This window comes from Wasmannia auropunctata, unplaced genomic scaffold (assembly GCF_000956235.1).
Source record: "Wasmannia auropunctata unplaced genomic scaffold, wasmannia.A_1.0 LD336106.1, whole genome shotgun sequence".
Taxonomy (NCBI): Eukaryota; Metazoa; Arthropoda; class Insecta; order Hymenoptera; family Formicidae; genus Wasmannia; species Wasmannia auropunctata.
The window spans coordinates 9,012,219-9,026,393 of NW_012026784.1; the positions used below are offsets into that span (position 1 = coordinate 9,012,219).

The 14,175-nt window shown below is 37.4% G+C and overlaps 1 protein-coding gene across 2 annotated transcripts in view; it reads right to left on the reverse strand.

Moving 5' to 3' along the window:
- Nucleotides 1-14,175, reverse strand: part of LOC105455961 (WD repeat-containing protein 47) — a 58,095-nt gene that overhangs the window by 25,226 nt on the left and 18,694 nt on the right. For both annotated transcript variants that reach the window (XM_011699698.1, XM_011699689.1), the window contains exon 6: nt 13,581-13,656. In XM_011699698.1, coding sequence (XP_011698000.1) covers nt 13,581-13,656 — 76 coding nt within the window. The remainder of the gene's footprint in view (nt 1-13,580; nt 13,657-14,175) is intronic.

A 14,175-nucleotide genomic window follows, 5' to 3' on the forward strand; every position in this document is an offset into this window, starting at 1 on the left:
ACTTTAATTAAGAATGTGACTGTATCATTACAGTCTTCAGTTATCCCGTCATCTTTATTTCAAATAAATTTAAGAAATAAAAAAATTTTAAGAATGAAGGCCATTCGGATTTATTATATAAAAAAAAAATTATCGCCTTCGAGAAGCATAAATATAATGTAATACACTTGAGAAGATAAAAAAAATCAGAGAAAAAACAAATATTGTTAGGCGTTGTTGAGTACGTCGGCGAGCAAAGGTGCAACGACGACCCACGCGGATCACACCATACATGGAAATCCGACTGACCGGCAAGTTATTACTGATGACGAGAGAGAGGATAACCTGCGTCTAATTTTAGAGTACAGGAAAAATACCGATCATTGCAAAAACATGTTTGCCCTGGTAAGCCTCATATTAAGTCAATTATACTAATCGTTGTTTCCATCTACAGCTTGACAATTAATTGACATTCGGTTATACAATCCATTAGTGTATAATGAAAAATGTTTCAACATTTCATTTAAATCCGACGATAAATCTAACGTTCCGATAATGCAATGGCATGAAAAAGAGATGCACTAAAAATTGATTGAGAGATACATAAGATAGAGTTAAGATGGTTCAGAGATATAAAAGAAAAAAATCAAACTCTAAGCATCTCTCTGTATTTTCCAAAGAAAAGATGTGTCCGTTCCGAATGATTGAGCAACGTCTTATCGTCGTAAATGCCAATCGTTTCGCTCAGCAAAGAAGAATGTTCACCACCGGATCATGGTCATAGCTGTTTGCGGTACCAATAAAAAGGTCATGTACTAGGCGACGAAGAAAGGAACGCTCGATTTCACTGAAATACAGGATGAAGAGGTGGTCGATACATAGAGGACTTTCACTAAATTAGCAAACATTTTGCATCGTGTTGGGTCTTTCTGTGTAATGTTTCGAAAAGTTTCAAAGGCTATACGTGATGCGAGTTCGCGATCTTGCACTTTCTCAAAATAGTTTTAAATATGCGTTATAAGATTGTACATTAGATTACAAATCATCAAAACTATACGTTCAAGATATACATATTCATATAAATTACTATATATACAATTTAGTTTTAATTATAGCATTGGAGCGCACTAATTAACAAATCATATCATATTTAAAAAAAAGAATTTAGAAATTTTTGACAATAAATAAATCAATTAAACTATGAATTTCTATCTAACTTCTATAATAAATAAGCGATAATTTGGTAAGTAATTTGCACACCAATAACGCTGATAAAATGATGATAAAACACTTTTTTATTCATCGAAATCACTGGAGATAATACTCGCCAACCACGCAAAAATCTTTTTCATCGACTTAATTAGTGGCGTTCAGTTCTGTACGAGTTTAAACTCAAACATTTAATTGACGTGTGTTTGGTTTTAATTATGCTGTTAAATTAATTAATAGTTAAAGACGAGGAATATTACGATAAGAGAAATATGAAAAACTATTAGCATTGAAAGAGAAATTGTAAAATAGACACATAATGAACTTCAAACTGGTGATATTCTTTCGATCCGATATAATAAATACACCTTTATTATTCTTTAGCAGTGTTTTAATAATAATTAATTAATTTTAATCAGTAATCTTAATTTATTCTGAAAAGATACTAGTATAAACGAAGGTCTATTTCAAGTATAAAGTTTATTCACCTGACACTCCAAAGAATCCATCGCACTATCCGAGAGAGATTCGTAACCGATTCGGCTCGTCCGCACGAAATATGGGAGAAACTTTTTCTCGAAATTTGGTAGTCCTCGCATGACTATTGGGAACAAGCGACACTCTTTGAAATCGATAGCGTGTTGTAAAGTCACACTCGAGATTTTCGGAAATTAACATTCGCGATAGGTAGATGCTGGCCTTGTCGACTGTCTAACTGACAATAGCGGAGTGAATGACCCTGCCTACTTGAACTGAATGGAACGTCGATCCGAGTCTTCGGACTTGAAGACCTGCGAGCGCAGTCCCCCGGATATTTCAGGCGAAGCGATCGAGAAGACGACTTTCCATTTCTATAGATCCAATCCGAAAATTTCCGTAAATCTACATCTTCATTAAGTCAAGGACATGATAGATGTTTACATGAAGAATCTGTTTATAAGAACGGATAAACTTAAATTTGAAAAATTATATGTAGGTACTAATTTTTGGATGTGTAATTTTCAAAATTTTTCGTTAATAATACTACAATATTATTATATAAAAAAAATTTCTTTGATATCAAATATATTTATGGCTTTAATAATTTGGTGAACAAAGTGCTACGGAAGCTGTTCAAAATATCATTGTTATTAATTAATTATTGTTGTCGAAAATACTGAGTAAATGCTCAATATTTCCTACTGTAATTTTTAAATGCAATATTTTGGAGAAATTTTCCACAATTTTCTGTGTGGATTGAAATTATATACAATTCCTGTAGAGAAGAAATTATCTAATAAATAATTTCTACTTCGTGTAAAAAGACATCTTGAGTATCGTGTATCTGTACTCTTCTCCGCAAATAATTTAAAGTGCTCTTCCATGTTTCTATTAGATCATTCATGATATCGTGCTGCACGATACGTATCTTGTGAGTCACCGAAGTTGAAAATTAAAATGTAAAGTAGAGCCTAATCTTGACAACCAATTCGTTGCAAAATTATTATACGATTTACCTAGCTGCTCGCTTCCGGCCAATATTCGTTCCGCGAAAGAAAACTGTTGCAATACCGCGGATACGTGCGTGACACACGAAGCGTCCTCCCGCGGGTCAATTTTGGTCAGTTTGTGCACCAATAAAAGTCCATTTTTCATAACGGTACCGAGACGGCGATCGGTCAATCATCTTGGATGTCGTCGTACCGTGAGACGGAACGGTTCCGGAGCCGTGTGACACGCGGAAAATCGCGCGTGCTCGTCGACCGTGAAGCTGCATGTAGGTAAAGCGCATCGCGCACCAAGCGCACGTGCGGAGCAGACCGGATTGAGGAATTTTGGTGCCCCGCATGGAATAACAACCTCGCATCCTTTGACCAAGAGACCGAGAAAAATATTAGATAGATGAACGAAACATTCAACCTTCTTCCTCTTTGTACGAACTTCATACATTAATTATAATTATCAAAATATCAGTATATTAAAGAAAAGTATTAAAAAATTAATTTCTAAGATCTACTTAAAAAAATCGAAGTTGCTTAATATTTCAAATAAGTATGATGGTAAAACTAAATAGACCTGATATCGTCTACAGTACAAAAAGATGTTAGAAGAATGTGCAAAATCTTTATCTCTTGTAAAGCATAACTTTAAAATTCACATTTCCTGAAAAAGTTTGCTTTGGTATCATAGATTTTTTTTTAGCGTTGTTATATTAATGAATTAATTCATGTATATGCAAAAGCCAATTGCAGAGTCGCAGATGTATAAATTTACGATGAACTAATATAGTGATGCAATAAGCTACTTTTAAATTCTCGTGTTCGGAAGCCGACCATATCGAGCGCACCGACGTGAATCGTGTGTACACGCGCAATTCTCGCGTTATATAGAAAAACCGAGTGACCACAGAGGAAGGAAGCAGGCGGGAATAAGGGGGGCCTGTCCGCAAAAATGTGAATTATCGCTGGAGCGAGCGCGTAGGCTAACCGCTCAGGGCCGAACGCTGTGCGTAGGTCGCACCTGCGAGAGAACTTGTTTCAGGAAATGCGCGGATCCATTACCTACAGGGCAACAGAAGAACAAGTACCGTAACAATGCAAACGTTATCGTATTTGCCAAAAAGAAGGACAACTGGCTATTTTTTTGCTCAGCATAATTTACTAAAGGTATCGAAATACTGTGTAGAATTTTGCTTTAATTGTTATGTTTTTGCGATATAACAATATTAATGTATTAAGTAAAAAATAATTGCAAAAAGACACAATTTTCTTTTTTTATCAAAAAATGGAATTTCAGTAGAATTCTAATTCTAATGCATATTGGCGTTTTCTATAAATTGTGTACTTAATAAAATTATACAAAATAACAAATATTCATGACAAGATGTTAATTTTAGATCTATTTCAAAGAACAATTTCAATAATTATTTCAATAATTATGTATAATAATAATAATAATAATAAGGGATAATGAAATATGATTAATCAATAATTCCTGAAAACAAATGGAACTCAAATATTATATATATATATATATATATATAAAATATTTGAGATATATATATAGATTTAAGCGGACGAAAGGATTGACGTATTTTCGCTATCTATAGTAAGACGCTATCGTTTCGATGACTAACACTGCATGACATTCTCATACCATGCAAGGCATGCCGGTGACGTAAGCACGTATCGGAAACGCTTATTCCCCTTCAGTGTTACGGAGAATCAATCAACTTTGCCAACAAAGCTTAAAATTATTCAATATGAAGAAGCTAATCAGAAAAATAAAAACACTTAAGTTGAACTATTTAAAAATGCAATATGTATAGTCGGAGAGGCAAGCAGAATTAAAACCGGTATAATTTTGATGAGTCCAGAGTTCGAGATTGTAAACACACAAAAATGATTTCTCCATAATGCCTGTGCGTTGCAGCGAAGTACTTTTTTTTTCATCCTACAGAAATGTAAACAGGTTACGAATGAACTTTTATCGATTCCGAAACTACGTCGCAAAATACACGGATTGTGTCATAGGATATCTCTAATCATCGGTAAGGATCGGTTTGCAAAACCCGGTAGGTTTTCTTTTTTCCACGGACTCCAGTTGTCGAAGAGTGGGTTACACGGCGTAACTGTTCCGGTAGATACATTCCGCAACCTAATATTTAACGTACGCATTAACGGACCCCGAGGTTTTTCCCACGCGTCACAACGCGAGTCACTCGTGTGTACAGGATCGCCTAACAAGGGCCGATAAATTTTTACTCGCTGCCGTGCAACAATCCAGTCAGGTAGGTATCCCCCGGCCGACAAGCCGACTTTATTCTCCTGTCGCTCGTGGGAATGGAAAATAATGCGAGACAATTCACGCAATGTTGTAAATATGATAGAAGCGCTTTTTCATATCGCTAGGTCTTAGATAGCAAATATTTGCGGGAATAACAGTCTACTCGCGACAAATCCTTTTCACGTGAACGACTTTCATAATCATATCTATATAACCGTGCTATAAAAGCGATATTACAGCACAGCTTACTCAGCTCTTCTGCTTATCGATGGCATCATCAGCGGCCTTTCACATGATCTCTCTCTTTCTCTCTCTATCTCTCGAGGCAAGTAAACAGGACTTATGATTACCTGGTGGGTACCGCGGCTGAAGCTTCCTTCCTCCCAAATCGGATCATCCCATCCGCCCGAGGAGCCCGAGGAGCCTCTGCGACCTGGATCCCACGAGTTTCTCTTCAGGTTATCCAAAGAATCCGTGGAGAGTCTCCGCCGGTCGTACGAGCCTCGTCTGCCGCTAGAAAGCGGCATCGCCGGCTTGCTGTCGGGTCTTCTCAGGCTGCTCGATATTGAACTTGTCGACGACGGGTCACCGCTCAAGGTCACGTTCAGGTGGCTCCTCAGATTTCCGCTGGACCCCGCGAGACAGCTCTTCAGATTTCCGTTGGAATAGCTACGCGACTTCAGATCCCCGTTCGACGAGCTCAGCCCGGTCCTCAGATTCGCGTGGGGATCCGCGGAGGTCGTGAAGAGGCTGGCCAAATTCGGAGCAGCGTCGCGCCGTGTAGTCGCCGGTCGCTGGAGATTCGTCATCGACTTCGCCACGTAATCCCGTCGCAACGGTGAGTTGTACACGCTCGATATAGTGTCCTTCCTGAGACAGCCCATGGAGCGACCTATAGGGTCTCTACGCAGAGGCGACGCGCCGATGGTGTTCGAAAAGAGATCCTTCCTGGTGTTGTTGATAGCGCTCATAGACGATCCCAAAGGGTTCTTCCTCAGGGTACTTGGAAAGGACGAAGGATGCAGTTCCCTCTTAGGCGGCGACATCGGTATATTCAGCGATCCTCTTCCGGTGGGGGACGTGGCGGTGTAACTGTAAGAGTCATAACGTCCAAAAGAATCTCGCCTGGTCGCGTGATGCAGACTACCGAGGGATCCTCTACGGTTCCAACAATTCTCCTTCGCGTGCTTGCCGTGTATCTCGCAGCATTTGTCGATCTTAAGCTCGTGCTTGATTAGTTCAGGATTGTTTTGCAATTGGTCTAGTTTGACGTCCCTGAAGAGCTCCTCGAGACGACGTATAGCCGCCTGCTGGTGCGCCGACGTTGACATTGTAAAATTATGATGGATTCTCGAAATCAATTAAAATTACACAGTCCTCTCTGGTTCTTTTCGATAAAGTGTCTACTATTCGACCTTGCGGGTGCACAATTTCCACGCTTCGCTCAAGCAGAAGCACCACATAATTGCTCAAGACACTTATATAGGAATTTGTCCGTTCGAATTGTCTCGCCTAGTGATTTTTACGGCTACCAGGATGTTAATTAGCTCACAAAAACATTTCTCGACCCCGATGTAAGTTAAGACTGGAGATATTTCGTCTTGCTCCTAATGTTCATCGACCATGTATTCCGTCGTAATATGATAATGCTCCTGCAGCCATTACCATAACAGCAATAATCTCTCGCATATATTAGATCATTATTCGGTAACGAGAAGAATTTTTCACGCGTTGTTTTATTTCACAAAATTTTTCCAATCACATCCAAGTTCGATAAGTTCTCTTGTTATGTTTCAGCCAATTTTTAGCAGCTCGTTCGCAAATATTCTACGTTTTGTTATAGCAACAAAAGTGTTCTATTTTATATAGAGAATTGCTAACAATTCCGTCACGATTTCATATACAGATCACGAGATAAATTTGATTCGCTGTACCAATGTCCGTTCGATGTCGATTCTGTACTCACAGTTCGAGACCACGTGAAGGGACTGGCGATCTTCGATTCCACCTTCGCGGCTCGTTAAGCAACCGGCGTGCGCGCAGCGTGGTGGGAGCGCGATTGTAACTATATGAAAACGCGTGTGCGCCGTAACACACGTCTGATGAGGTACTGGAGTATCGCGGTACGCGAGAGACCCGGTGCCTCGAAGGAACTCTCCGCCATGCGGAGATCCCCACCAGACCGGTGTGTGTGTGCCATTCGTTCAAAAGCGAAGTATCCATATTAGGTCAAACCTTATGGGTTTGTCGCGCGAAAACTGCGAGGTCCGTCGATATACGACCTTGGCACGTCGCGGAATCAGGTCGCCAACGAAGGTACGCATCGTGACTATGGGATCCAGTCTACCATCTCAAGCAAACGCCGATGCTCGATGCACATGCCTGCACATCATTGAACGCATTCTAACGCACGATTCATGCGAATCCTGGTATACGAGTCACGTCGCGATTCCTTCTTCACAATTAGACTTAATAAAATCGTAAAGAGAGATTTCGTCTACATTTATCTCTTCACAGTGAAGAAGAAAAACTTTGTAAGTATGCTCGCATACTTACAATACAATTACAATACAATACAATACAATACAATACAAAAATACAATTTTGAAAAGATCGCGTAAAACACCATATAATAAAATTGTTTTATGAAAATATTTTAGACCTATGTATGGAAAATATTATGTTTTAGAATCTATTATCCTAACAACCGATTACGTCAATCCTTCGATCGATCAATCTATCAATTGGAGAACAGATGATTATAAAGCGAGAGAATATTTTTTAATGTTTAAATAAACAAGACTTCAGAGCAAGGCTGGGTAGATAAAAAATAAGATAAATGGAATCGGAAAAAAAGAGAAACAAATTTATGCTAAACGTTATAGCGCAATTATCTTAAGTGTCGATATTTATCTTCCTGCTAATTAATCAAACGTTTAAGATAAATGCGTAATTGTAGTAGATATGAAATACATCACGCATGGCAAAAACAAAAAACATCACAATTTAAAAATTTTGAGATTCAAACAGGCTGAACATCTCTTCGACGACATTTTGTTGTTTATTGTAGCACCGAATATCTCAACTCGATGTGTAAGGAAAAAATATTTGTGTTGCAAATTGTTGCGAACTAGAATGGGAAGTGACTCATGTCCAGTCCAAACATCACATCGCACATGCTTTTAAGGAATTATTATCTTTTCACGTAAAACACAGGTAGATTATAAAAACACCATAAATTGAAATTAATATAAATTTAAATTCAAATAAACATACAAAGATTAAAATTGAATTATAAAACAATCTGAGTTTGGCAAAAAAAAACCGTATAATTTAAAATTAAATGAAAACAAAAAAAAACAGAAAACAAATTTCAAAAAATATACAAAATTTCTTTTCGCTTTGTAGTTAATTTCATGTAAATGATGATTATTTTCATTATTCACTTTTATATATAACGGCCGAATCTCCACGAAATATATTATACATTTCGAAATATCCGTAATAACATTGTACTTTCACTGAGTAAAATTAGAACACCAAAAAATTCTGTCGTAAGATATTCGTATAAATATCAAATTAATTATCACGTAATACTTAATAAACTCATACATCATGTCTTTATTGCGGCGACCGTAATTAGTTAGCGCCATCTACTCTGGATTAACGGGAAGGCAGAAGAAAGATTTGCGAGCATGGTATCTGGTGAACGGAAACGTTCTTTCACGTAACCAACGAGATGGAGCCGCAATTGCGTTACACTCCATAGAGACAACATACAGATTGCGAGTGCATTTGCGTACCGCATATATCGCAATCACGCAAATATGATTTCTGTAAATAAAGACTACACAATGGGCCACAAAACAAATACAAAAATTACATTCGAATAATCTTCTAATATCTAAAATTAAGTTTCATCCTAAAATTAAGGCATTATACGAAAAAGAATTAGAGCGAATTGTATTAATAACTATGCAATTTGCTCCAAAAGAGAAACGATAATTTAACGAATTAAATATACTGATTAACTAAAATTACAAACTCGTATGTTGTAATCGCATTAGTCGTATTTCAGCTTTGTCATAATTTTATGTTATTAGAACACTGCAGGCGCGCGTTACGCTACTTGTTTCCTGATGCCACGTATTTTTCAATAGATTATAGTCGAAAACCATAATTATTTGCTTGAAAATTTATTTAAACTTCAATTTGTAGATTTTTATTTTTGTAAAATTGTAGATTTTTAATTTAAAAAATTTTAAATCTCTTAAATTTTAAAGATTAAATTGTATAATTCAAATACACATTTAAATTAAAAAAGTCTTTAGATTTAATTTAATGAATATTGATTCTTTATTCTTGTTAACAGCTGTTGATAAAATGTGTAGTAATTCATTCAATATACGAACAATCAAAATACACGTTGACAGCTCACGATATGAAGTAATGTATATGAGATGCATTGAGATTAGCAATTAGCATCACAGAAAAGGAACAGTAATTAGATGCGAATATCAAGTTACGTCTCTTTTTTTATATAAGAGAGAAATTAATATAAACATTTTATGTTAAGTAGATTAAATATAATAGATTAAATAATTAAATTTATAGACTTCTATGGATTTTTACACATTGACCTACATTGCCAATATAAGATTTCCTGACGTCACATATTGAAATTGTATGTTTTTAAACAATTTTGAGATTGCTGTAGACTCTTGTAAAATTTATCTTTGTTAAAATTAATGCTTTTCATTTATAAATTATTTCAATAATGCTGAGGATGATCCAATTGAAGGTCAAAACATATGTTTGAAATTATGTATATCTAATTGAATTATATATAAACAATTTTGCGCACTTATATCTTGCGAGGCTTTTGTGCTCCTTTTTATTTCTTTTATTTATATCTAAGCTGTTATTTAATCATTATTTTAAATAATTAAATTTCTAATTAAAATATAGGTATACAGATATGTTTGTTTAATGCCGTAATTCAATGTTCTCAGAGCATATTGCGCTCCAATATCACGACGACATCTGATGCGGTGTTTATAACTTCGAGAGCAGAATCATCGCGGAGTAGCACCATGCGATCATAAAATTTTAATCGCGACTGTCGGTTACAAGTCACGTATTGTCAGAAGTAGACGCGCTTGCATGTATCCTCGGGTTATCGAGTTACCCGGCTTCTCTTTGACACCTACACGGCTACACGAAGAAGCGGTGGCCTATTCCGGTTCACCTTGACGATCGAAGATAAATAACGACTTTGCTCCGCGTACTGGAAAGGGTACACTCCTCCCTCTTTTAAAAGCGACACGCTCGCAAACACCGGTGTCGCGTTGCATCGACCGTGAGTTGACGTTACCGCAATTGTTATGCCCGCTATTAGACCGCTTGTCAAATGCGTTTTGATGGAACTTAAGGCTCGATGGGGCTAACTCGACACTCGGCTCGACCTCCCGCCGCGCCGTGCAACAGTCGGCGACCATGAAGTAGCCTCCACGTAACTCTCGGATGACGATAGAGCGTAATATGCGTCGAAAAATCTCGACAGATCACCCACGCGGTAGCACCGTTTCTGTCAATAACGCGATGCTTCCTCCAATTGTGCGCGACAGCGAGACGGTAATATCGGCGCTCTTACGCGTTATGTGCGATGTAATTTACATTTCTGCAGCTGCGTCATAGTACCGTATGTAATCTAACATCGAACGAGAATGGGCATTAGAATTTCGAGTGTAGGTGTGAGTGAAGATCTCAGCGGGATTCTTGCGGTAGCTGCAGTTGCGATTTAATCGTAAACATTAATCGCTTAGAGGCATTATTTTTTAGATAGCGTCTAAAAATATTATGTTGACGATTATTAAATAATCTTGAAAAACTCTTGATAATTAAAATAATATCCTGCGAAATTTATTAAAACAGATTGCAAGGCGAATTTATTATGGAAATCCGATGCTAAATGTTACGATTAATAATATCTAAGTGAAGATAATCTCGTCGTTAAATTTTCACCAAGAGAAACTGCTCTCTCGCAGCTGTTGACTTTATTAAATACGAGAATCAAACGCACCACTGTCATCGTATTTACGACGCGGAGGCCTCGGATGCATACGGAGATCGCGAATGTAGAACGCGGATGGATATTCGCGAGGCATGTCAACACGAACTTTCATAGCCGATCCGCAATTCGCTAAATCGTACAAAGACAAACGGGTGAAACTAGGGAGCCGGTAAACTACAACGTCGCCGGCACACTTACGCAGAGGCGCAACATTTCAATCTTCGGCTTGCAGTTGTCGTAGTTTCCGCACCGCTCCGACAATTTGATGTATTGCACCGTTGTTGTTGCCGCGACGATGTATCGCGAATAAAGAAAGAAAAAAAAGCAGGCATGCGTAACTGTACCAAGCCCTTTCGCAGCGCAAATGACAAACAAACAGGAAACTCGGAAACGATAAAATCGATAAACACACGTCGAACGCACGGAAATCGTATAACACCTCTTCGAAATTTAGGGGAAGTCAGTAATCATATCGGGGATCTATAAAACGCGTCGTTTACTCGCGATTATCCACACCTATAACTGACGTCACGGCATTTCCGCGAAATTATTGCATTGCATAATGCAATCGCGTCAATAACGAGGCCACTGAATCCAGAGCAGTGATATTTTTTGTACAAGCATTTCGAGATCTTATCGCTTAACATCGTTTTATTGCAGCATCGTTTTTTTTCTGCAGCAACGTAATTAGTAATAAAACTAAACTAATCTATCTCGTACGTTCGAACCAAATTAATTTCATAACGCTCGCACTTTAGTTCGATAATTGGCAAAAAATATTTTCTTATTAAAAAAAAGTTAAAATTAGTAAGTGTAAATAATTTCTAAACCTCTCTAAAGCTCTCCATATGAATTCTCCGGAGTCATGCTCTGTATATTGGTGCGTTTTCAGAATTAAACAGACAGGTACGAGATGCGAAATGCGTGGCAGCAGAAATGATACAAGGACAGAATATGATAAATGAAGGTCAACTAATAAATCATCATTATTTAACGTTATTTCCTTCAAAACAGCACATTCGCGTAAACGTAGAACAGACAGTCGAATTTCACGGGCACGCTGATATCACCTGCTTACTTGTCCACTTCTGTTCGTGGTAAACGAGCCGCTCTATTCGACTCTTTTCATCGCCATAACACTTCCGCTGTCGGGGATCGAAAAAGCAATTGACATGCAAATTTTCGGGTAACACCGCGCCGGCCACTATTGTTGTATTATCCGGCACGGAAATGCGTGATTTCGTATTACGTGTGAACGTTGGTTATGAATGTCACGCGTATCCAAATTCTATAAAAAGTAAATTTTACGCAATAAATTGAGATTTATTGCGTAAAATTGGAAACTCCTAAGCAATACTACATACAAATTTTCGATAAACTGAAAGAAAAAATGAAAAACTGCACAAATAAATGTGTATTTAATAATTACCTAACTGGAAAAATCATGAGTATTCGATATAAAAAGTATACATTTCAAAAAATGAGATAAGCAAAGTAGAACGAAGGGTACGAGAAATAAGATCTGTTGAGTCAAGCGAAAGGGCATACAGAAGATTACCCCATAGTTAATTGGCAATTGAGGCAATTATAGCCTTTAATTGAGAGTTTCTTGATAGCCAAGACTAATCAATAACGAAGAGAATTAAGTAATAAATATAGAGAGTCAATCGACGAAGATGAAAGACTTATATACGTCTCTATAAGTTTTACAATAAAGATTCAACTGTATACATTGTGAAGTGGATGATATATTAATATAACGGCTATTTATAAAAAATATGGTCTATTAAATACTAAAATATCAAACTTAAATTTTATTTCCTAGTATACCTAGACTTTATAGTATGAGATAAAAATTCTTCGGTTTAATGTGCATTCAATCAGATTTATGGAACATGATATATCTATTTTTATTAATCCCACGTTACAAACTTGAGTAGAGTTTCTACTCGCAGATTTAGTGCGCGCAACATCCCGTTGGCTTTGCGGCACGTTTGTCTCTTGAACATTACCTTCTTACACGACGTAAAAATGGCGCGGTAACAATCTTAAAATCTCCTCTAAATTACACCGGAAACGATGTAGAGAGAGATATCGATTTTTCTAGCGTGCTCGCTATCTCAATCGATTCGCGGGAAATGTGGGAAGGCCGGTTTCTCTCTGGCGAATTACGGACGACACTATAAACCTGTTACAGCTTTTACGTCAAAGCCTATTGAAAATATACGGAAAGACGGATAGAAAGTACGTTCTATGCGCTGCACTGCGTAGTGGCAAGTCGATGCAATTTTTTTTCTTTTTAACAACGAAACAGCGGTTTCCATAGACGTGGTAATAAAATGACCACATGACTCGGAGTAATACGTCGATGCTCATGATTTACGCTCGTTATGCGATAACCGAATGACACGCTATCATATTAAGTGACGCTGTGCGCAAGTATGCGTAAACGTAATATTACGGTCTTAGGAAAAAGGAAAGCAACCGGAGATTCGTGGATTATAGACAGCAACGCGAAAACGTACAACAATGTGCTATTTAAAAATTGACTTACCTTCGAGTTGATGATGTCGTAATGCCCCTCCGATACCCTTGAATCGTAAATGCCGCTTAACACCGAGTTTTGCCTCCTGTAAACAATAAAATACATGACTAACTTTAGTATTGATCATGTTGTAAAAATAAATAAAATCATGAACTTTATAGAAAATATTGAAATAAATAAAAAATACATGAATGAATATATATGTTATCGTCAAAACCCATAATCTGTTAAAACTAGGATGGTTGAGTAGACGTAAAATCGAAAACCTATGTGGACAGTACAATTATGGACCTCGTTTCAATTAAATTTAAAACTAGTTTCAACTGGTGAAATTGAGTTTTAACGGTTATGAGTTTTGCGACGATAACGTATATAAAACTACAGAATGTTGATAAACGATTTTGTATTCGCGTATTACTTCTAGGCGCCCCCGAATCTAATCTCGTCAGAGCAGCGTCAATCTGCGGAAACTGTATTCTTAAATTTTCGCAAAACGAAGTCGCCGTATCAGCTGTGTCAGCAGATTTTGGAATTATGCTCGGTGGATTATATACTGTTCGAGACGGCCGGCTTGATAAAGACGGCTCTGATACACGAGTGGTCC